Here is a 21997-nt window from a genome sequence, read left to right as displayed (position 1 = left end):
GGAGAGTCCCGCGCCCGCGGCCCTCCGTGAGCGCAGCCGGTTAAACAGCGCCCGGGCAGCAAAACGGCTCCCAAATCCCGGATTCGTGGGATTCCACGGAAAACACCGCCGAGAGGCCGCTCCGGGGGGACTCCTAGGGGGAGAGGGGGAAAGCTGGCTGCGGGCCGAGCAGAGGATGAGGTGACATAAAGGAAGTCAGTGACAGGGAGTGTCATCGCAGGAAACCCTGGGTCTCGTTTTTTGAAGCTGCTGAGCGGCGCCGAGTGGTATGATGGCTCGCAGATTTGTGCCCTCAGGTCACCTCACAGAAGAAGAAGAGCCCTGTGAGGTGCAAAGAAGTCACATCGCTGGGTGGTTGGCTGGTAGATGATGGAAAGCAATGGATGGATGGATGGCCAAGGGAAGGAGGAGTAAAGCAGCCTGTTGTGACAACACTGCTTCCTCCTGTTGTCCCCTTTCTCTCTACCTCTTCCCTAGAGGCTCTCCCTGAAGGGACATCTCAGGACCCTGTGATACCTGCTCACTGCTGCAATAGCAAAGGTGCCCGAAGTCCCCATGGGTGACACCCCCTCCCAGCTGTTGGCCCAGACAGGACAGCTTTAATGCAAGCAATGGCAAGTCTCCAAAATTTACAATAAAGTGTAAAAAAGAATGTGCATTTTGTTTAATTTTTTTGCCTTGCTTTCTTGATTTGCACCTGAAACTCGAATTTTGAGGGCTTTTTTCAACAATACTCAGGGTACCAGTTTATTTTTCTTTTTGTCCAAAAACTGAATCATACTGGGTTATCCAAGTGGGAGAAGTTTCATGTTCAACTGCTGGCTGCCAACAGCACTAACCCCCTTTGTATTCCCTCGGTTAAAAGCTGGCTGACCTGGCACTTCGGCTCAGGCATGACCTACTTAATGGAGGATTCACAAGAGAATTGCTAGTTCAGGATGAAATGAACACAAATAGCATTTGCAGGAACAGTGGTGGTATGTCCACCACAACACACTTGAAGGGTTTTTTTGAAGCACACCAAGTACTTGGGTTTAAATCAGGCAATGTTTGGATGGCCTTTGGTTCAGATCCATCTTTGCACGCTGACTCCTCTACACGCAGTCAAAATCAGTACCTGAAACCGGTAACTCGCTCCCAAATCCTCTTCATCTGCCAGATGCCTTTGACTCTACTGGTTATTCCCTCCTCAAACTCTTCATCGTTTCTGACTCCTAACTTCTTCCTTTCGTGGATATTTTGGGTTCACTCACTAGCACTTTGGCAATACCTCCTTCAGAAGATCCTCACAAACTTCCATCTTTCTTCTGAGGTGCTCTGTTGCTCTGCCCTTGGTCCCAGTTCCCTTCCTAATATGATTTCTGTCTGGTAGTCACAGGTCTTCCCACTCTCCCAAGCCATTTCAGAGAAGAATTTGCCTCCCAGGTTCCTTTAACTGTACTCCCTCTAGCCTATCCTGCTCTCACTGATTCCACTGCTTTGGGATCAGCACACCAAAGCTAGAGTCACAACTGGTGACTCCAGGAATGGACCTTGACATTATTTGGTCAGGCAAGTTTTGCAAATCAAGTGTGGGTCCTTTTTTGCTTTCAAATGCAAAGAAAAGCAGAAATAGTCATGCCTCTCTCAGCTGCATTGTGCTCTAAGAGGTATGGAATTGAGTCTTTACTGGATACTCAAGCACAATTGGAGAATTTTAAAGATATGCAGGATCCTGAGATAAAGTGTGCCACAATCCCTAATCCTGTAGTTGAGGGAAGAGGTGTCAACCAAATAGTGACAGTAGCCCGTGCTTGGTACAGGGGTAGCACGGCTGGCAGGGCTGGGTGGTACATGTGGGGCTTGGAGCTGCTGTAGCTCCTCTCACAAAGTCATGCTCTGTGTGGGCCTTGTATAAACACAGGCTAACTCAGAGCACACCTGCTGGTGTCGCAGATAGGCCACCCTCTCCAGCAGTTTTCCCCTCCACCCAAGTCATATAGACAAGCTGTACTTAAATATAAATAAAGTAGTCGACTTTTGATGAAAAAGGGTTTGCTCTGCACTGAAAAAAACACCTTGGGGAATACAGGTCTTCTATAAACACCATGTGCATATAGCCACAAAGATACTGAGTTCCTTTTGTGGTGCATTAGGGTGATATTGTGGTGCATTAGAGTCTGCCTGTTCAGAAAATTAAGCCAATGCTCTTTGTTTTCTCACCATCACTCGGGAGGGGTTCAGCAGAAGAGAGAGGTCTCCTTTGGAGTATCTGGATATTCTGTACTTGGCCCAGAGTTGTGGTTTATACAAGCCTAAAGTGAAAAACAATGTATTATCTTCCCTCTGCTCTCAGAGCATTTTTGACATGTTCTCAGAGAGAGATCAGAACAGCCCCAGGGGAAGTCACTGTTGTCACTTCAAACGTGGCTCTCATCCAGGGAGCAGGCAGAGCACTTTCGAGCTCGACGTTGTGGTAACTTTAGGAAGTGTGACGTTCACTGGGCAGAATGTCAGGTCCTGTTGCTATAATACACACATATTTTTACCCGTACTACCAAAGGGAGAGATGGTGAGGCCATGTACTTCAGCAACCATGAGCCAGCACATTGGGAAATTCTATAGATCTGCAGTGTCTTCATTCATCTTCTTCTTGGTGGTGGGTGAGTACTAAACCACCTTCCTTAATTAGAAGAAATGTAGGTTGTTCTTGGAGCTTAGCTTGAGAGGTTATCTTCTTTTTTTCTTTTTTTTTTCTGTAATGTAGCTTTCCACTGAGGGCTTCCTCAGGGTACAGGGAAATTGTATTTAGTGTTGTGCATTGCATTAAAACATACTTTTCTTTTTAGATATGTTCGTGTTTATCTAATATAAATGTTCAGGAAGAGTGTATTTGCCTGCCTTTTCCCAGATCTGTATCATCATTGCTAGAAGTTTCATTTCTATTTTATTTCTCTGATATATTAGCAACCAGTTATTGCCACAAGGTAGTTATTCATATCCCTTTGTGAAAGCCAACCTTAGCCCAGGGCAAAAGTCATATAAATTAAGAGTAGCAATGTGCAGCAATTGATCACTTAATCATAGATGTCTGGGAGCTGGATACAGCTTGTAAAGCACCCTCATGGCACCAGCATGGTATGAGTGTGAAGCTGAGCTCTAAAGCGAACAAAACCATCTGAAAGACAGTAATTTCAGCAGGAGAGCATTTTTTGTGGCTTGGAAATTGGGCCCTATTTGTTCTCAACCCCTCCTCCAGCTACTGAGTGTGAATGAAGGAGAGGAGGTTGAACTGGAAAGGTAGAATTCTACACTGAGCTCCACACACCATTTTGGTTCCCCCATGCTGTTGGCGGCTGGCAGAAGAAGCTTGCAGGGCTGCTCGGATTTACTCCAGGCACCAAAGACTTCAGTGAGGCTCCAGGACAGGAAGAGAGTGCAGCTGTTGCTTTATTCTTTCCTTTTGTCACCCCACCTCCTCTAGCCTGCCTTGTGTATTTCTCACTTACAGGTCTGATATGGCCTTACATGGGAAAGTATCAACCTGCAGATTACATAAAGGGAAGGCTGCGGGCTTCCTAGGTGCCCTGTTAGTACTGCCAAATGTGGAGCACATTGCCGCATTACAGGGAGTCCTGGAGAGCTTTCTCCCCCGTGGCTGAAAATTGGACGTGAACTAACGACTTCATATGACAATGACCTATTAGATCATCTAATCGTTTTTCCAGGTCTAGACAGGATCATCCATGCTGTATTTCTCTGTACCCTTGTCTAGCTCAAGTGCTTTCACCACAAAGCCTTGCATTCCTCTCCATGAGGCTTGAGCCCCACAACCCGCATAACAAGGGACCTACACATCACTCTGCTAATGAAGCGATTGACTTTAAAAGAGCTTTGAAGCAGAGTCAGCAAAGCATTTGGCATGGTATGCTCCCAGATGCCAAAACGATAAGGGCATTGTGTAATTGAATACCAGTGAACTAATATGTTCCAGTTTTGCAGCCTTAAAAAAGAAAAAGAAAGAAAACAAAGGGAGAAAAATTGAGGTAGTGCTGTGACCTTCTCCGTGAAACCCCCAAAGAAAGCTGGGGTGAAACAAGACAGCTTACTCCTCTCCTGTTTTGATTTTCCTAATTAAATTACATGATTTGTATTGAACCAAAGATGTGGAATAAAACAGATGACAAGGCCAGTAATTTCATGATAGGAGAAGTGTATAAAACTCACGATGAACAAAAGCGACATTAAAGCACATTGTTTCTACTCAGTTACATTCTCTGTGTCATTAAGTGTCTGTGCAAAAATTATACCTTTTGCATCACTAAAAGAAATAAAAATTACAGTTGTGTCACAGGGGTGCATATGGCAAGGCTGGAATACTTGCAGCAGAGAAGAAATTTTGTGGCCATTCCTTGAAAACAAGGTAGCAGTAGCACACGCTAACTAAAGCAGCAGTTATCTCATGGAGAAAATAGTTGATAAACTGAGATTTTAAAAGAGCATTATTATAAAACTGCTCAAATTCACTATAATAAATAACTAAATATATCACTTCAGAATATTTGATGCACAAAAACATGTAATATGTCAAGCTTTGTCTCTTATTTGGATTATATTTTGTATTTTGTCAAAGTATCTTGTCAAGATACTTCAACTTTTATGACTGCTGCCTCGATACATGGATCTAACTGGACTGGGAAGATCTGGACCTCAGATTTCCCCAGGTAACTCCAGTGGGCTCACTGGTAAGATTACATATGAATGGAAGGATATTATCTCGTCTGGTGCCTTTAATACGAACTACTAATTTTAGGGAACTGTATTTGGGTACCTAATTCTCAGTCATCCAATTCCCATGGATTGGTGTTTCAGTTCTAAGGCCAAAATTTTCACTTGGAGGTAAAAGCACAGAGCACCAAACAGCTCATAAGGTTTTTCACATACTCTGTTGTTGCCTAGTTTCATGGCCAGTTTACAGTTCCTGTATTTTTGCATCTGAGAGTTCTCTCTTGTCTCATATTTAAACTATAAGCTCTATACCCCAGCCTTTTTGAGGTGCCCAGAACAACAGGGCCCTGCTGTCTGACAAAAATCCTCTACTCCCATAAGAGGCATAAATAATAATAACTATGAATACAACTGTGATTTTTGTGTACAAGCATGCCTGGAGGAGCCATTCAAGTAAGTCTCAAACTGATCATAAAGAGGGTTGGTTTTCCATTGCCTCGAGACATTTGTCCCTGAGCAGAGAGCATCTATTGTCATTGTGATGCTTTACTAGACCCACACAATAGCGTTTCACTCTCTGTGCATGGCAATGAAAGACTCAAGACAATGGGAAATCACGACCTTCACTCTGGAGTGGTCTGCAGTCCTTGACAGGACACGAACTAGCTCCAAGGGAGACTGTTTCACTTGAAGAAAATAAAACAACGGAAGAACCTTTTCCAAAAATTGGTCTGAACTCCTTCTTGGCAAAAGCTTATTTTTAGGTTTGTTTTTCCCTCTTTTTGAGACAGCAACTATTCCTCTCATTTTCTGTGCCCAGGCTTGTTTCCAGAAATGAGATCCACTCCCTCTACTCTTAGCTCAAGCATATGATACTGTGATTAGCACCTAAGTATGAGAAGGCAGATTGAAATATCTAATACAGACATGTTCATGTTTTTCTAACAAAAGTTAGCAGGAAATGGTCCCTTCACAGAGAATAGCTGTCACCCTCAGCCTCAGTACGTGCACAAGGCTGACATTCAGTCCCCCAGACTGCTGATAGGATCTGCTAGGGATTCTGGTATTGGAGATTCCTCCCATAATTTCAGGATTTCCTGTCCTGTAATGAAAGTGCACGTCAGAAATTCTAAGAATCACATTATGTTTTGGGATGCAGGCAGTTGCATCAGTTGTGCACTTATTCAGTGTACTTGCCAGAATAGAACTGCTGGTGTATAACTGTACGTGCATTTTTAGCTTTGCCTCAAAAGCAGTTGAAGCAGGGACATCAGGCCCTGAGACTTTTTGGGGTGGAAAGAAAGAGATTAGCGTTGCAGGTGGAAATGTGGCTGACTGGATTCAAAATTTCACCCAAAGCCATTAGACAGTGGCATTGTTAATCCTCTAGGATGGCAGTAGAAAGGAGCTGATATTCAGGAAAAGACCTATCTAAGAGTATAATCTAAGCAGGACCTAGGAAGAAAATCCCTATCATCATAACAGTGACTGCCCTCAAGTCCTAATTCCAGGACCCATTCCTTGTGCGGGTTAGAGGTCAGGAGCAGCAGGGATATTTATCATATTTATCATGCTGTCACCCTCAGCCATCCTCTTCTCTCTCTTCCCTGGTACAGATGTAGGAGTTACTGGCAGAGGTGCAAACAGGGAGAACGCAGCAGCTGTAACTCATGTAACAGCACAGCCTTTGTTGTCGACACCTGAGCCGTGGAACCTTTGGGTGACTCAAACACCAGCCAAGGAGAAAGCCAAAGAGGGTGAAACCGTGGTCTTGAACTGTCATCTTAACAGTCCGCAGCGCCCCTCCCTGACCGACCTGATGGTGAAGTGGTACAAAGAAGATGAAAAGGGCCAGATGGACCTGCTAGAAAAGAATGTGACCATGTTGCCAAATAACTCCAGGGTCTTCATGAGTGGAGACTTGTCCCAAGGGGATGTTTCCTTGATTATCCTCAATGTGACAACCAGTGACCATGGTATTTATTTCTGTGAGGTTACACTTCCGGATGGGAAGGTGGTGACAGGAGATGGCACAAAGCTCAGGATCAGGAGGGCTCTGGGTAATACTTGGAATTATTTACTTTTTTCCTCCTTGTTTTTCCTACAAAGCTGGTCTGCACACTTGCAGAAACAGGGAAGTTGGCCTGTTTAGCCTCTGGCATTAAGGGCCTGGTGTCATGCAGTGTAATTGCTCTATAGCACTTCTCATTATTTTTTGTAAGGCCAGCTAAAATTCATTAGCATGTCTCTATAAACAATCACAGGTATTATTATAAGAAGGAGCATTTACAACAAAAAAATGAAGGAATAACGTTATCCATAAAAATAAACTCACTGTAAAGATTGAAACAATCAGAGAAGTTCCCCTTGTACTCACAGCTCTGGCAGAACCCCTGTGAGTGACAGGTGACAAGGTACCATCTCAAGGAATAGCTCTAGACCTCTTTTTTTTGATCTTATTTCTCTCCAACCCACTAGCTTGCAGAGTCATTCCTTAACTCCGAATGACGAAAGTAATCCCACAATAATCATGAGGATCATATATAATATCATCGTTATATAATTTCTGATGAACTTCATTCACATCAAAATGAAAGTAGCATTAAAAGGGCCATGCTAAGTTTTCTTAGCCCCACAGATACACACTAGCTGTGTTAAGTAAAGTAGTAACTTGCTATGCCTGTATCAGCTGGAAATGTCAAACTTTCCCTTTTTGTAGGCTCAACAGATTCCAGTCCCAAAAAGTCAGCACATCAGAAGGGTTATTTTCTTATTATCTAATTAAGAAAAAATACCTCCTTCTGTGTCAAGAGTAAATTACACAAGTGCCATTTCCCTCTTATTCATTACCAAATCTTCTATCTCACCAAGGTTCACTAAACCTTTGGCCTTTTGAGCCTGAGTTACTAATTTTTATAAAACTACTCAGTTTAAACTATAACACTAAGGCAAGAAAACTGTGCCCCTCTGCAAGGGTTTGGTTGTGTGTCTAATAAGGTCTCCTGTTGGCTTGATCTCATAGTCTCAGTAACACAGGTTACTCTTGAAATGTCTGCACTCTGGCCAGCATAATTGCCTTTCTGTGTTCCTGAGATGATGAAATGTCTAATTTCACCACTATGCCATCTCTGCCATGCAACAGTCCCAAGAGCAACCAGTCAAGGAAAGGACTTCAGCAGAGCTCTGTCTGCTCTCTGGTGCTGTCTCCTTTGGAAGCAGACAGGGAGACCGATGGCTTTCTCAAAGTTGTCAGAGTAATTTTTTTCTTTTCAAAAATAAAGCATACAGGCCTGAGTCCCATTAATTCAAGCAGCAGCTTCTTTTGCCATCCCACAGTGCCTAGCTGATGAGGGAGATTGCTGGGGCGATGGGGCTGTCCTGTTTCTAAAGCCCCAGAGAGCATAGCAGCCTAGGAATGCTGCTTAGGAATTCCTACATAGGAATGAAAAAAATCAGTAGCTCTGTAGTGCAAGACACTCTAGTAGGGATTTCATGTCAGACAAGACATCAGCATAATCACAGTAAGCAGGTTCCCCTGCAGCCACTGCAGAAAACATGCTGGCTGCATTGCATGCACTTGTCTGGAAAACATCTTATGTTACTCTCTCTACTTTCCTTTCTCCCCCAGGCTTGTTTGGAATAGAAGAATCCATTGGAACAATCATTGGGGTTGTGGCAGCTGGTATTGGAGGCATAGCAGTTCTGATCATTGTTTTAACCCCGCAGCTGAGGAAGTGCATCCTCTGCATGAGACAAGAGTCTCTCCAAAGGTACCAGTGTTCTAACTGAAAGAGGAGTTAGACATTTACTTACCTCTGGTCAGACATGGGATCTGGTTCAGGAGATAAGCAGTGTGAATGAAACTCTAACAGAGCTGGCTCTATGTTCCATCACTTTTTCAAATAGTTTTTTGTTTATATTGGGTAGAGCTTCACCAATGGGTCTAATGAGTTACCTATAAAGAAAATAATAGGATCTTCTTCAATTGCCACTTTCAACTAAGAGTTTTTCAGTGAGATGTTGCAGCTTCTTTTAACAAAGACCAAGGACTGATTCATTTCTTGAACATTTATGCTGAAGGATGGTTCTTCCTCCTGCCAGCTTCATGCTTACATCTGTAGTCTTGCAAATGTTTGTGTATAGAAAGCCTATTAGGTGTGTGAGGTGTGTTTTTTAAAGCTGTATTTAAAGATCTCTCTTCTATTAGAGCAGCTGATAACGTTGGGAAAACCAGACATTTTCACCACACATGAGCCAAAGAAATGCCTCAATAAGAGGCTGATGTACCCAAAAGCTTGCTTGCTTTTTTCCTGTTCTGTCAACTGGTCTAATTTGAGGAGACTGCCACTGCATTTTGAAACAAGTTTAATTCCCATTTTGAGCAATCCAAGATGTGGTATGCGTTTCAAACCGAGCTCAGCTGACTTTCTGCGTTCAGTGAGGAGACTTGTGATTTGCACCTCTTCTTCTGGCGCCCAAAAATCTTGCTCGGCGTGATGAAAAAAATCCCCTCCCTGGAGGGCTGAAGGAAGAGCTGCTCTTGCCATTCACTGGAGCGCTGCCGCCACCTGATGGACAGCGTGGCGGGGACAGGGACACGCCGGGAGCTCTGCCTCTCTCACCGGGGAGGATCTTCCAGCCTTTGCTGGGAAGCGTACTCCCTTCCATAGGCTGATGCTGCCCACAGAGCATCATCCCTCTGCAAACAGTCTACATTAAGAGTTTACGACTTCTTTTTTTGCCAGAAAGCCTCGGAGGAGTTTATTGTGTTGTCCTGACTCTGTGTTGCTCACTCATTCTCTCTCCTTTCCTTCTCGCTCAGCATAGCTTGAGGTGCAGCATTAGAGGAGTTGTTGGGATATGCGAAGCCTGCAGGTGGAACAACTTCTGATGCCCCACAAGTGGAGTTCTAGATGGAATAAAAGCCTTTGCCTCTACATGTTGACTTTGGCTTTTTAATTTTTGTTAGCAAGCTTCTTTTTCCTGCAGCTTTAACAGCCACAGTGGCATATTCACCATCCTCCTGCAGCAAGGAGCAAAGCAGCCTTTTGTGAAGAAATTTGTATTATCACCTGCCAAAAACTCCACTTAGTCTGGCCACATATCTCCGAATTTAGACTCTGATGAGGTACCCTGGGTCTTTCCATGCCATTAGTTCTTATTTAAAGGTGCAGTTCGAAGTTTGTAAGCTGAGCTTCAGCAGAGACAGAAGGAGCCCAGCCTACCCAGGTGCTCCCAGTGCCCATGTAGTGCTGGCACCTACCTGAGGAAATCAAAAGCATTGCTTCTGAAAGCAGCTCTTGTCCTTTTGGCTTGCTCCAGCCTAAACACTTGTAACAAAGAGGCAAAGAAGGCCCACTCATACAAAGCTACTCCTGGCTAAAAGAATGGGATTTTGGTTTCTCTTGCCAGAAGGAAATGTGTTGTTTGAATATAAGCCTCTAATACCCTCTAAAAAAAAGCAGAGATGAAAGATTTGCTTGACATGACTGATGTTCTCCTCAGCCACCGTTTCCTTACATGACAATAATTGATTCCCAGGCAGTCAGTGACTGGGGGACATGCCTATATAGGAGATCATCTTCCATATGTATCAGAGAGCAGCGTATCAGCTCTGAAGCCTGTGCAGCAGTGAGGAGTGTATATTCTTTTGCAAAGTGTGGGTGTGCCTGATGGTAAGCAGAAGTCAGAAACCTTTGCTGACCTTGCAACTGCAATAGCCCAGTGTAACTCTGCTTACCCTTGAACACAGCTCAGAGGTGTCCCCAGTGCTGTGAGGCAGGAGCACGAGGGATAAGACAACTGGGCTCTGAGCAACCTGGTCTGGTTAAAGGTGTCCCTGCTCATTGCACGGGGATTGGAGCTAAGTGATCTTCAAAGGCTCCTTCCAACCCAAACTACCCTATGATTCTATGACCCCTGCCCAAAAAAAAAAGGCGCCATTTGGTGACAGGAAATGTGTTCCCACTGCACCACAGAACAAACCCTCTGCAAAGGCCATGATCAGAGCAGGATCTTGCCCTTGCTTCAGCATATTTGTTACCCTGCCACAGAATCACAGGCTGGGTAAGGTTGGAAGGGGCCACAGTAGGTCATCTGGTCCAATCTCCCTGATCAAGCAGGGTCTTTCCAGAGCACATGGCACAGGACTGGGTCCAGGTGGGTCTGGAATATCTCCAGTGAGGGAAACACCATAGCCTCTCTGGGCAACCTGTTCCAATGCACGGTCACCTGCACAGCAAAGAAGTTCTCCCTTATGTTCAGGTGGAACTTCCTGTGCATCAGTTTGTGCCTCATTGCCTCTTGTTTGATTGCTTGGTGCCATTCGTCAGAGCCTGGATCCATCCTCCTGACACCCTTCCTTCAGTTATTCATAGACACTGATGAGGTCCCCTCTCAGCCATCTCTTCTCCAGACTGAACAGGCCCAGCTCCCTCAGTCTTTCCTCATAAGAGAGATACTCCAGTCCCCATATCACTTTTGTCACCTTGCTTCTCCAGCGGGTGTCAGGGTAGTTAAAGTCCCCCACCAGAACGAGGGCCTGTGACTGTGAGGCTGCTTCAAGCTGCCTGTAGAAGGCTTTGTCCACTTTCTCCTGCTTGGGTGGCCTGTAGCAGACACCAATGTCAGTCACCCTTACTAGTCTGCCCTTTAATCCTAACCCATAAGCTCTTGACTTGCTTGTTGTCCACCCAAAGGCAGAGCTCAATACATTCCAAGTGTGTCTCACAGAGAGGGTAAATCCCTCCCTCCCAGGCCACTGTGCCTTCCTGGTCTGTCTCCTTCCCACAAACCCTGGCCTAACAGAAATTCTCTCACACCATTGCTAGAGCTGGAAAACAAGGGAAAATTTTATTCCAGCAACTTCAGGTTCAAATTGTTAGAAGAAAGGTCCTAAAAATATTATTCTGGCCCCCCATATCTGACATGGCAGGTGGGATGAGTCTGTCCACATAAAAAGTCTGGCCAGAGGATGAAGTGTGGATTGTATGGGGCTGCTCCCCAGCACTTGGCTGCTTCTTGATCACACAGGCACACCATTTTTTCACACCGGTCTGTCAGGTTATCTGCAAAAGAAAATGTGAGCCAAGGATGAGAGATTCTGTACCAAAGGCAAGAAACAGTTTTAGAAGGCATAATTCCCTAAAAAAGCAACTCTCAGGGATCAGAGGCTGTGGCAGCAGGACCAACATGTTGTGCTGTGAGTGGATCTGACTCTCCCCTGCCCTCCTTCTCTCAACAGATCTGACCTTAATTGTGACCAAGAGCATCAGAAAGTAGCAGCTAAATGTAAATTGGCAATGCTTATAAAAATCTGCCCAGCATGGAGTACTCCCTTCTAGAACTGTGTGAACTATGAGGGTTTAATTCAGCAGCCAAAGCTAAAAAAGGAAAATTATTTTATCTTAGCCTGAGGTAAAGATATTCCACCGTTCCTCAGTCAGTGAATTTCCTTTCTAACTCCTCCTTCTGCAAAACAGACTGATTTCAAAAGGCAAAAAAAAACTAGCTTTGAAAGGAGGAGCCTCCCAGAGGGATATTCAGAAACCTGAGGGCATCAGGGCGCCCACCAGGCATCCTTCACTTTTGCTATATCAGTTGCTGTTACGTGTCTCTGATCACAGCAGAGGAGCCAAGAAGCTCTGCAGCAGGGCCAGGTACCTGATTTTTATGAGCCAGCAGCTAACAAAGTGATCAAAGTCGTACATGGAACTATACAGAATGCAACTGTATGACTACATGACCATAAAGAACATCAAAGCCACTAGCTTAGAAGGCTACATTGCAAATGACTGAGTTTGGGTTAGTGAACCTCTCATCCCACCTATAGGTGGCTTAAATGCATCTGTTGGGTATTATTTAAAAGCACGGTGCCTTGTTTATTTGAGGCTGCTGCCACGGGTTATCTAACAGCCCCAAAACCCTGCACTAGGCAAAGTTTAATGTATAACTTGATGAGCCAGTGCACATGGGCTTTACTCCAAAACCAACTGCAACAAGTATAGGAACTTTTTCAGATTTCACTGGACTCTGATGGATAAACCCTGTATCTGAAAAATAAGAAAAGCCCATGTTTGCTAAGCTGTGCTGAATAATCACATATTTACTGGTAAAAGTGTTTCAAGGGTCCCATCAATGAGGACCTAAGGCCACTTTTTTCTTAGCTACCAGTCTTGCCTGATATTCTCCTTGCCCCTCTGTTCCTTGAGCTCTTCCCATGCTGTGCCAGCCACTGTTCATCTAATGTGAGTGCAAAAGTCTGGCTTTGCAACATTTCTGTTAGAGCAGAGTGATTTTTTTGACCAGACCCCACAACTTACAGCCTTTTCTATATTCCAGATATCTACTGAATGAAATTTGCCTACAGGCAGTGGCATATCTAGACTGAAGAATATGTCTCTGCCAGTTTTTTTCATTCCACAAACAAAACTACCTAATGGTAGTAAAGAGAGAAGAAATCCCACGTAAAATGAGTTTCTATTTCTTTTACATGAAAATGTCTGCGTTTATGATACAGTGTCAGGCAGCAGGCATCTAATTCCTGTTGCACTGAAATGACAGCGCAAACAGTTCTGCTTCTAACACTTCTGGACATCATTACCCTGGGCCCAGCAAGCATGCCTGGAAATTTAACTCTTCATCCCTTTTGTTTGAATGGGATCAGACATTATACCTTCACATCCCAGTAAGACCTGCTGTGCTGTAACCTGGGGTTGGAGATTTGCCTTCAGAACACATTTCTATTGTTCCTCCTCACCGGGGATGTCGGGGGAAGTGGAGCCTACCAAGGGCTTGTGCAGAAGAGTTGATGGATGCATCAGGTCTTGCCTGGACATCAGTTAAGGAATTAATGGAATTAATTTAACTCATGCTTGTTGGCCAAGTCAGAGCAACTGCAGCCCACTGCACTCCTATGGCACACGCCCCATGGACTCAGTGATACATCGCGTATCTGCAACTTGGATTGTTCCTTCATAGCAAAGAGAAACTGGGCTTTTTCCCATAAAATGACTAGCAAAAATATCAGTCAGCTATGGAAATATGGGTAGGCAGGAGGGAGGGCAGTTGTGCATTAAAGTGACACATTCCTTTGCCAGCACTTTGTATTTAATAGGTTGTTCTGGAACTTGGAAAAGACCAACTGCAGATGTGCTGTGTCCCATCCCCTATCTGCTGGCAAATCTTCAGCTGCTGGCGATGCTGAGGATTGCACCAGTAGAATATGGTCTTCTGATAAGGCAGAAATAGTCTTTTAATGTTCGAGCAAGTAGCTTTGAGGATTATGGGGATACGTTTTAGTCTCAAAATTTCTTTTCAAATTTTGTTCTACAATGGATTTTACCACCAGGAGCTTTTTGGAGACTTGGAAATACAAGTGACGAATTCTAAAACTCAAGTCATCTGGTGTATGTCAAAACAAACTCTGCGAGACACTGATGGGCTGTGACTGCAATTCAAACCTTCTTGACTGGGTACCAGCTGTAGAGCTGAGCACAGCCCACACTCGTTGTCTGCCTGTAGCACTCGAGAGCATTTGATTCTGCACTGTTCAAAATCCCAGCTGGAACCCCAGGACTTCAGGCTGGAGCCCCACATGGGGCAGAGGTGCAGGCTGGCATCCTATTTAACCTGTCTTGCAGCCATGCTAAGTAGGCTGCCTCTTTTCTAGCAGTGCTTAAGGATAGTAAAACAGTGGACAGTCCTGCTGGAGGTAGGGCCAGAATTGCAATGGGAAGAGCACCCTTGAAGACCTGCAGCTGTGGGAAGAGGCCAGCGAGGAGCAGGCATGCTTAACGCCAGTGAGCAGAAAGTCTCCAGGGAGGCATCTGCATCCCTGCCAAACTAAGATGGCTTGTGGGCTCCATGGCCTCCACTCCCACTCTTCAGCCTGGGGAGATCTCAGGTTATCTGGAATGGGTTGTGCTGGGGCTCCAGCTTTCCCCCCAGCTCCAGCTGGGGACTTCTGGCAAGGAATGGGCAGAGAGCTTGGAAGAGAACGGACATTGCCTAAAGCAGCTTTGAAACCAGCTTGACAAACACAGACCTGCCTCTGGGGGCCCCAAAGCTCTTTGGTCAGCCTGGTGCCAGCAGAGGAGGGAGGGAAACCACCCCCCCCCCGACAGGAGACAGCCTTTACTTACCGCACTGCACGGTGTTGTGCTCGCATGCCCACTGGTAGCGCTGCACCTTGGGGTTGCAGCCCTCCTTCTCTGCCGTGTCGTAGCAGCAGTCGTGCCTGTGGCAGCACCTGGGAGACATGAAAGGATAGAGTTTGGGTGTCTTCCTGTATTCCACTGTTGGCACAGACTCCAGGGGTGCTTTGCTCACACAGAGCTCATGACAGCAGAGGTTGATGAACCAAGTATCCTGGCATCTTTGGGAAGGCTCACGTGTTTCAGGAGCTCGTTAATGCCATATTTTCTCCCATGACCACTGCACTTCTTCCTCTGAGCTTTTGGCCTCATGAAAGCATGTGTGGTCAAGACACGGTGATCTGGCTGAATGGGAGCTGAAGTGTTTCTGTAAGTTGTGCTTTTGTGGCTCACTGGCTTAGGCTTAGACTCATCCCAAAATTTGGAATTGGGATGTTTCTTGCCTTCCTCAGTATCATCAAGAAGCTTTATCTCTTCAGTTCACCTGGACCTGCCACATGCTCCTTGGCCCATCCAGGTTCTGAGGGCTGGCTACAAATTAATCCATCTCAATGGTGAAATTTGTATCAGTTAACTTATGAACCTTAAAAATATCTACATCTAAGGCATTCACCTATCTTCCCTCTCTGCACATCTGCACCATAGTTCACATTTTCATGCTGCAGAGATCTAAAATAGAGTGACATAATATAAACTCTGTAGGACCACAGGATTTGGGGCACAATTCTGCTCCCCTTACAGCAGTTCCTCGTGATGATACCCACAGCTGCAGCAAGGTGACAGATAGCTTACAGCAGCATAAACTGAGAAGACTTTTGGCTCCTATTTTACAAACATCTGAAAGAACTGCCAAGGAACAAAGACTAAGGAATCCTATTGTTGTCCTTTGCCACCTTCAGATGGTCTCCTCCTGTCTGGAAATGCCCTTTGCTGCACCTGGGTCAGAGTGATGCTAAGCTTCTAATAACCTGCTAACACTCGGTTACACCAACACAAACAGAGTCAACCAACACCATGGCAGAGCACTGGTCATCAGCTATGGCAAACAAACACGACCGTGTCACCTGGCTAGTAAACAACCTGCTCGAGACAGCCCTAAGGGCTACAGACAGCTCCGGCTGGTCCGCAGGGATCAGCTGGCCAGACCCCTGCTGTTGAGCAAATGCCACTAAGGTAAGAATTTGTCACGTTGTGTGTGTCACATCAACAGCACCCTCATTGCTGTGAGTATTTTGCTTTTGCTTTAACTTTGAGAGGGGAGATCTTACTCTTCCCGATGGGTTTGCCGGGATTTAACAGTTGGACGCAATGATCTTAGAGATCTTTTCCAACCTTAATGATTCCATTACTTAGATGAGTCATATATGCATCCCTGCCTTTCATGGTGTTTTCAGGGAAATGCTGAGCACCCTCAGGTCCTACTTTACAACACAGGTGCTGCAGCAATCCAGGGGAACAAAAAGGAGGAGGAGAAACAAATCTATTGCCTCTATGTGGAAAAAATGCCATGATGTCTTGAAGTGATGGAACTGTGAGAGTGGAACAAAAGGGAAAAGGTAATTACTGACAACACCACATCAAAGTCAGTATGTGGAATAAACCTTATAAAAGGCTTTCCCACTCAATGGCATTTTTTCCTTTTGCACATAAAAGAGAGGTGCTTAGAAGCACTCTAGCCCTGTCTAGACAGATTGACTGAATTACACACAAGAAAATTACTCCTTTTGTAAGGGTCTCGGTAACAAACCTAGAAGTGACAAGGGGGTGACTAATTTCAAACAGTGTTTGTCACTCACAGCCAGTAGTTTTGCCACTCCATTTCTTTTTTAGAATGGCAAATATGGAAAATAATGTGGTCACTTTGACAGGTGTGGGGTACTCAACTACACTAATCATTGCAGTAGTTCTTAGATACCAATTTCTCTAGCAAACAGAAAATGGAAATTTTTAGTGCCAAATCTAGTGTGGCATTGCTGATTCTTCCTAGTTAAGAACCTAAATAAATCTTTCAAGTTTTTCTACAGCAGCCAAGCATTGCAGGTAAGGAATAATAATGAATGTACTTAGAGGATCAAGCTTCCCTTTTACAAACTACCTGATATTTGGAGGCATTTCCACTTGAAAAATCTAATTTTCTTCCTTTAGGATAAAACCCATACTCCAGGGAATTTAAACAACAGCAGAAACACTGCCTGATGAACATGTGGCCATATTTTACTCTCTCTTTTTCAGGAGTGCTGACTACTTGCATCTCCCAGGGTCACCTACATTTGGACATCACTCAGCCTCTATGGAAAACAGCTTTTAGTTCACTCTGCTGGCCCTTCAATAAAAGCCATACTCCAAATTAGTGAAGTCGGGTTTTACTTTAAAGGCTTTGTTATGAGATTTGTTAAATTGTTTAAATTGTTAAAAAATAATTAAACACCTCACACACACTGCTGTGATAAGCAGGTCAAGAGGTATTACTGCAGTTACTCATCATCTGTGAGCCCCATATTGACTGTTTCATAGATGAAATGTTTCACAGACAAATAAAGGGACATGATGAGAGGGCTTTGGTAGTGAAACATCTCGCTGCATTAATGAAGACAGCTCCATTAGTTTTAAGGGACAACTTCTCTCTCATGCCCACAGAGGCCTTTAACCTTGATGCCTTTTCTTCCTTTTCCCCCGCTTTTGCTGTCATGCTAACTCAGCAAAATTTGGTTTTGTAGCAATGTGCACTGTCTCCAGCAGCAAGGTATTCTGGAAAGCTCAGTTTCCTTCCCAGTGAGCTGCAGACTGCCTTCACCCCTCCTAAAAGCAGGGCTTGCTTACTAGTAGCACCTGGCCTGTTGACTGTAGGTAAAGATAGACTTGTGTGCTCTGAGTCTGATATTTCAAACCTGGTGAGATTGCAAATAACAGGCTCAGAGCAGACAAGAGTTCACCATGCTCAGCTTTACTCGGATGCTCATTGCACAGTACAGGAAAGAAGCCTTTCATTGCAACACCTCCAACACTCCTTGGGAATAACAAGCCCAACATCTGCCCCACTAAGAAAAGGGGAAATAACATGTTCTCCTCTCTTATTCTACCTTGATTCAGTGTGAACTAACAGGCAGTTAAGGTAACAGGTTTGATTACTCCTTGCATCAATATGGATTTCTTCAAGAAAATAAACAGTGATATTCCCATCACTTCCATTTTAAGGACCTGGGTGAAATAACCCTCCAAATAGCTTGGATTACTCTCCTTTTGTCAGGCAGGGTTTGATCTCTATGAAAAAAACATTCAGCTATTTCAAGAAATTACATCCTGGTTTCTCCTTTGCCCTCTACTCCACATAGTACAAGGTCCTAAGAGCTTTGGTGTCATCCAGAAGGAGGTTAAGCCCTCATTCACATCCAAAGTGATACATGGGTCATCACTCACAAATCCCCAGTATGTTCATATGTACTAAGTTCCCTTCCACAAGGCAGCAAATGAGTCAGTGGACTCACAGTAGCACAGGGAAGGGTAGGGAGATCCATGCTGCTTCTGGACACATACTTGAGGTTTTTCTTACCAATCTGTTTTATCTTTAGGCCAACCTCGTCCTCCCAGTCCACAGTAGCACCCATAGCCAATATATGCCAAGGGAGAGCGTCCTGTGCCACACGATATAGCTCCAGCCAGTTCAATGATTCCTCGAGTGTGCAGTGAATGGGATTTTCCCAGAGTATCTTTCCAAACTGCAAAGACAGAACACGGTTACACACAAGGATTAAACATGCCTGCTGCTGATTTTCCTACAGACTTTAAAGGGAGATGGTTTTGATTTTGACTGGTTGGTTGGGTGCAGCCCTGACAATCTAACTAGTCATGATATTCAGCTGGCAAAGGGTACTCCACAGGGAGCTTTGCCTGAGGCCTGGGATAATCAAAAGGTGGATGCAGAAATACCCAGCAGGCTCTTTCTTCCACGGGAGCTCAATTCAAGCAGGACTTACTAGTTCTGGTGCACTGGTGTGTGATTTCAATTATATTGCACCCAGGAGCAGTGTGCCTGGTCCTGCACATCACAGAGCCCAAGCTGTAAAGCTCTGCAAGGTCTGTGCCAGCACCATGCAGGGCCAGCTGGGCTTCACTGCACCTCAGAGCTCCCAAACCTGGGAAAGTTTTCCAGCTATGCTATGGTCCCAACTGGGACATGAAGCAGCAGAGTACAACCAGGCAACCAGACCTAACCTGGGCTCTGTGGAAAGAAGTGAGGTTTCTGTGTTGCTCAAGATTTCTTTCGTTATCAAAGTTTCCCCCACTATTCAGGATCCTTTAACCATTGTCCAGGTGGCAGAAAGTACTGACAGTGCTCTTAATCTGCACAGAGGGACAGCTATGAGTCCCTGAGCCTGAAGAGTACATACTTTGTCAAGGACAAAGTGCCTCCCTCAGCTAAGATGGATGTATATCCTCTTTCTCTTGAGACTCTGGAAGTGCTGGCAACGCTTGCATCCGCTTCCGTTATTATGTTCCACCTAAGTCATAACAGGTGGGCTGCATTAATTTAAAGAAAAAAGAAGAACGGAGCTCTGTGTCAGCTGGAGAGTATGGATGGCCACCCAAGCCACTCTGGAGATTTGTGAGTTACAAGTCTTTCAAACAGCCTCATGATTGCGCATGTTAATTTGCAACTTTTTTAGAAACCACAGACTCAGTCTTGCAGTGTTACAAACACCGAGAGTAGCCTGCCCCTAATACTCAACCCACTGTGATGCTCAGTTGAAAACGTTGCTGCTTATCAGGCTATAGTGACAAATAGGAGCATTTCATGCCTGGATTTACTGTGAAGGACCAAATGCACTTTGCACTGCTCTATTGGTAGGATGAAAATCCTCAGCCTGATAGCCTAACCCATCTGCTCATCCCACCCATGCACAGCCCCTCCAAAAACACACAGGGGGACTTTCAGGCATGCTTGGATGGAGAGAGGTGATGCCTGGGAGCTGGGAATGCGCCATTGAGGTTGCTTTGCCACCTGCCCCTGGCTATTGCAGCATGCTTGACCTCTTCAAAGTGCTGTGCAAACACCGGCTAATTAATCCCCTAAACCACCCAAGGACTCAATACTATTATTAAAACAGTTGCTTTCCTTTTAAAACCTAACCTCTAATCCCCTTGCTTGGGCCTCTTCCTGCATCTCCTGGGCTAGCTCGCCCTCCAAGCCCAATCCAAGTGCCAGTGAAGACAAGGAGGGGCTCTCCCCATGAAGGACAAAGCAGGGCTTTGCTCCCTCTCCCAGCCTGACCTCCCAGCAGGAACGGGTGCCACCATTTTCACCCCAGGGATTGACACCTCAGGCCGTTCCAACACAGCCTCTGTCTGCTTCCTGGGGCATTCCTCGGGGATTAAATGCACATTCCTGAAAAAGCAAGCGGCTTCTCACCTGAACACTACTTAAGTGTTCAGCTTTCATGCTAAAAACACATTAGATGGGTTTTATTGAGAACTAAAGAGACCACTTATTTTCCTTGTCTAAACAGCAAGGCTCCAGAGTTAGAAGGGGGCTCAGCTCTCAGGGGAAATCACAAGTAGTGAGCTGCTTTGGATTTGGGGGTATAAATCATGCTTTTTCAACCTGTTGCAGTTTGCAGACCCTGAAAATGTTCCAATGGAGACAAAAACTTCTTTGTAGGCATTCCGGCCTTCTGACAAGCAGCTTGATTTTTTTTTTTTAGCTGGCCTCTTAATCCAGGACTGCTGGGCTTGGTCTGTTGGCCATGGGCTGAAAATGGCTAAGGCTGGTGTAAGGTAACTCTACCTCACCCAGAAGAAGAAAGGCCATTCTTCTTTTGGGGATATCTCTGAGGATCAGGGAACTGTAATTACAGTGCAGAACTGCTCATGAAAGTGAGTGGGAGAAAGCCCCAAAGGAAATGGAGTCCAAAAGACTCAATTAGTGTGCTTAGGGCTGCGCGTTCTGCAAGAGGCATCCAGGCAGCCTCTGATGTTCCTGTTCTTTGAAAGCTGTCTGGGTTTTGAGCCAGCAGCACATTGCTGCAGCTGAGAGGTCAGCCCCAGCAAGTACATTTTAATATTCAGGTGCACAGCTAATAACTTGACCAAGAACTGAAATTGCCTTCTCTACACTAGGCAGCCAAGCCAACACAGCCGGAAAGCCTTGAAAAAGTCTGAGTCTCCACAGCAGCCTGCTTCTAGCCAAATGTTCCGTTAGGAGCACGTCCAATCATTAGTTAAACTACTAATGGAGCACCTTAGAGAAGAACATACCTGCAGAGAGGTGAGCAGAGGTGAATCTGACAACTTAGCACTACTTCCTGCTTAAACTGGCAGCCTTTGCTGTAAATGAAGGCAGGAGGTTGTTTTTTCTTTCAAAAGTCTACTGCAGGTATAACCTCAGATATGCCAGTTTAGTGTTTTGCTGCCTCTGTGTGTAGGGGCTTTATGTTAGCCGTCATTTATGGCTTTTATAAACGGAATTTTAAAAAATTATTTTAAATTCAGATGAGCTGGAAACTGCTCACTCCATGGCCACTGGTATAAAAAGAAGGTATTTCTATGAAAACAGACACTAACAACTCTGTAGCAGAAAACTATTAAAAAATAAAAAGACCTGTGTTTATTCAGTTTATGCAAGCCATAGCTGGGGCTGGGAAGTGAGGCAGGCAGGCAGCTCACTTAGACAGTCCCTCACTGAAAGGTTGAGGATTGTCTAGTGACACTTTTTTTCCTCACTTGGCCAAATCACACGGAGGTCCTGCCGTGAATCACGCAAAGCCGATGGCAAGGGGAGAGGCTGTCCCTGGACAGGGGGAGGCATGGCAGGGCAGAGGGAGCGAGGGGTGGTACTCACCTGCCTGAAGCAGCATCAGTGTCAGCAGCAGGCGGGGGCCCATGTGCAGATCGCTCCCACTCTCGCGTATTTCGGGGTTCGGCTGCCGGCACTCCGGCAGCGCCTCGCCGTGCTGCCGAGTGAGCCGAGGTGTGGCTGTGCTAAACAATCCTCCCGGGCTGCTGCTCCGGGCTTTATATACACAAATGCCTGTTATGGCTCTGCGCCCGTCTGAAGTGAAACACCCTCTCCTGCGATGCCCCTGAGCCCCAGTGCGGGTCCGGGCCGTCCCCGCTCCTTGCTGCGTGAGGAGAGGGCGAGG

At 45.4% G+C, this 21997-nt stretch overlaps 2 protein-coding genes across 3 annotated transcripts; one reads left to right on the top strand and one right to left on the bottom strand.

Moving 5' to 3' along the window:
• The first annotated feature begins 2559 nt into the window (after positions 1 to 2559).
• On the top strand, positions 2560 to 9604 carry LOC138119587 (uncharacterized). Of its 2 annotated transcripts, XM_069031652.1 has the most exons (4): positions 2560 to 2642; positions 6324 to 6767; positions 8336 to 8477; positions 9530 to 9604. In XM_069031652.1, the coding sequence occupies exons 1-4, from the start codon at positions 2576 to 2578 to the stop codon at positions 9537 to 9539; spliced, it is 663 nt and encodes a 220-aa protein (XP_068887753.1). In that variant the 5' UTR covers positions 2560 to 2575; the 3' UTR covers positions 9540 to 9604. The 2 variants fall into 2 exon arrangements, with proteins under 2 accessions (XP_068887753.1, XP_068887743.1); XM_069031642.1 differs by lacking the exon at positions 9530 to 9604 and having other exon boundaries at positions 8336 to 8575.
• A 1930-nt stretch (positions 9605 to 11534) lies between these two features.
• LOC138112709 (phospholipase A2-like) lies at positions 11535 to 21997 on the bottom strand. Its single transcript, XM_069020224.1, has 4 exons — positions 21697 to 21997; positions 18412 to 18577; positions 14850 to 14956; positions 11535 to 11774 (listed from the first exon to the last, which is right to left on the bottom strand). The coding sequence occupies exons 1-4, from the start codon at positions 21737 to 21739 to the stop codon at positions 11611 to 11613; spliced, it is 480 nt and encodes a 159-aa protein (XP_068876325.1). The 5' UTR covers positions 21740 to 21997; the 3' UTR covers positions 11535 to 11610.

The sequence above is a fragment of the Aphelocoma coerulescens genome, chromosome 1 (assembly GCF_041296385.1).
Source record: "Aphelocoma coerulescens isolate FSJ_1873_10779 chromosome 1, UR_Acoe_1.0, whole genome shotgun sequence".
NCBI lineage: Eukaryota > Metazoa > Chordata > Aves > Passeriformes > Corvidae > Aphelocoma > Aphelocoma coerulescens.
Note: the sequence above shows the minus strand (reverse complement) of the source record. Positions and strands in the feature narration are given on the sequence as shown.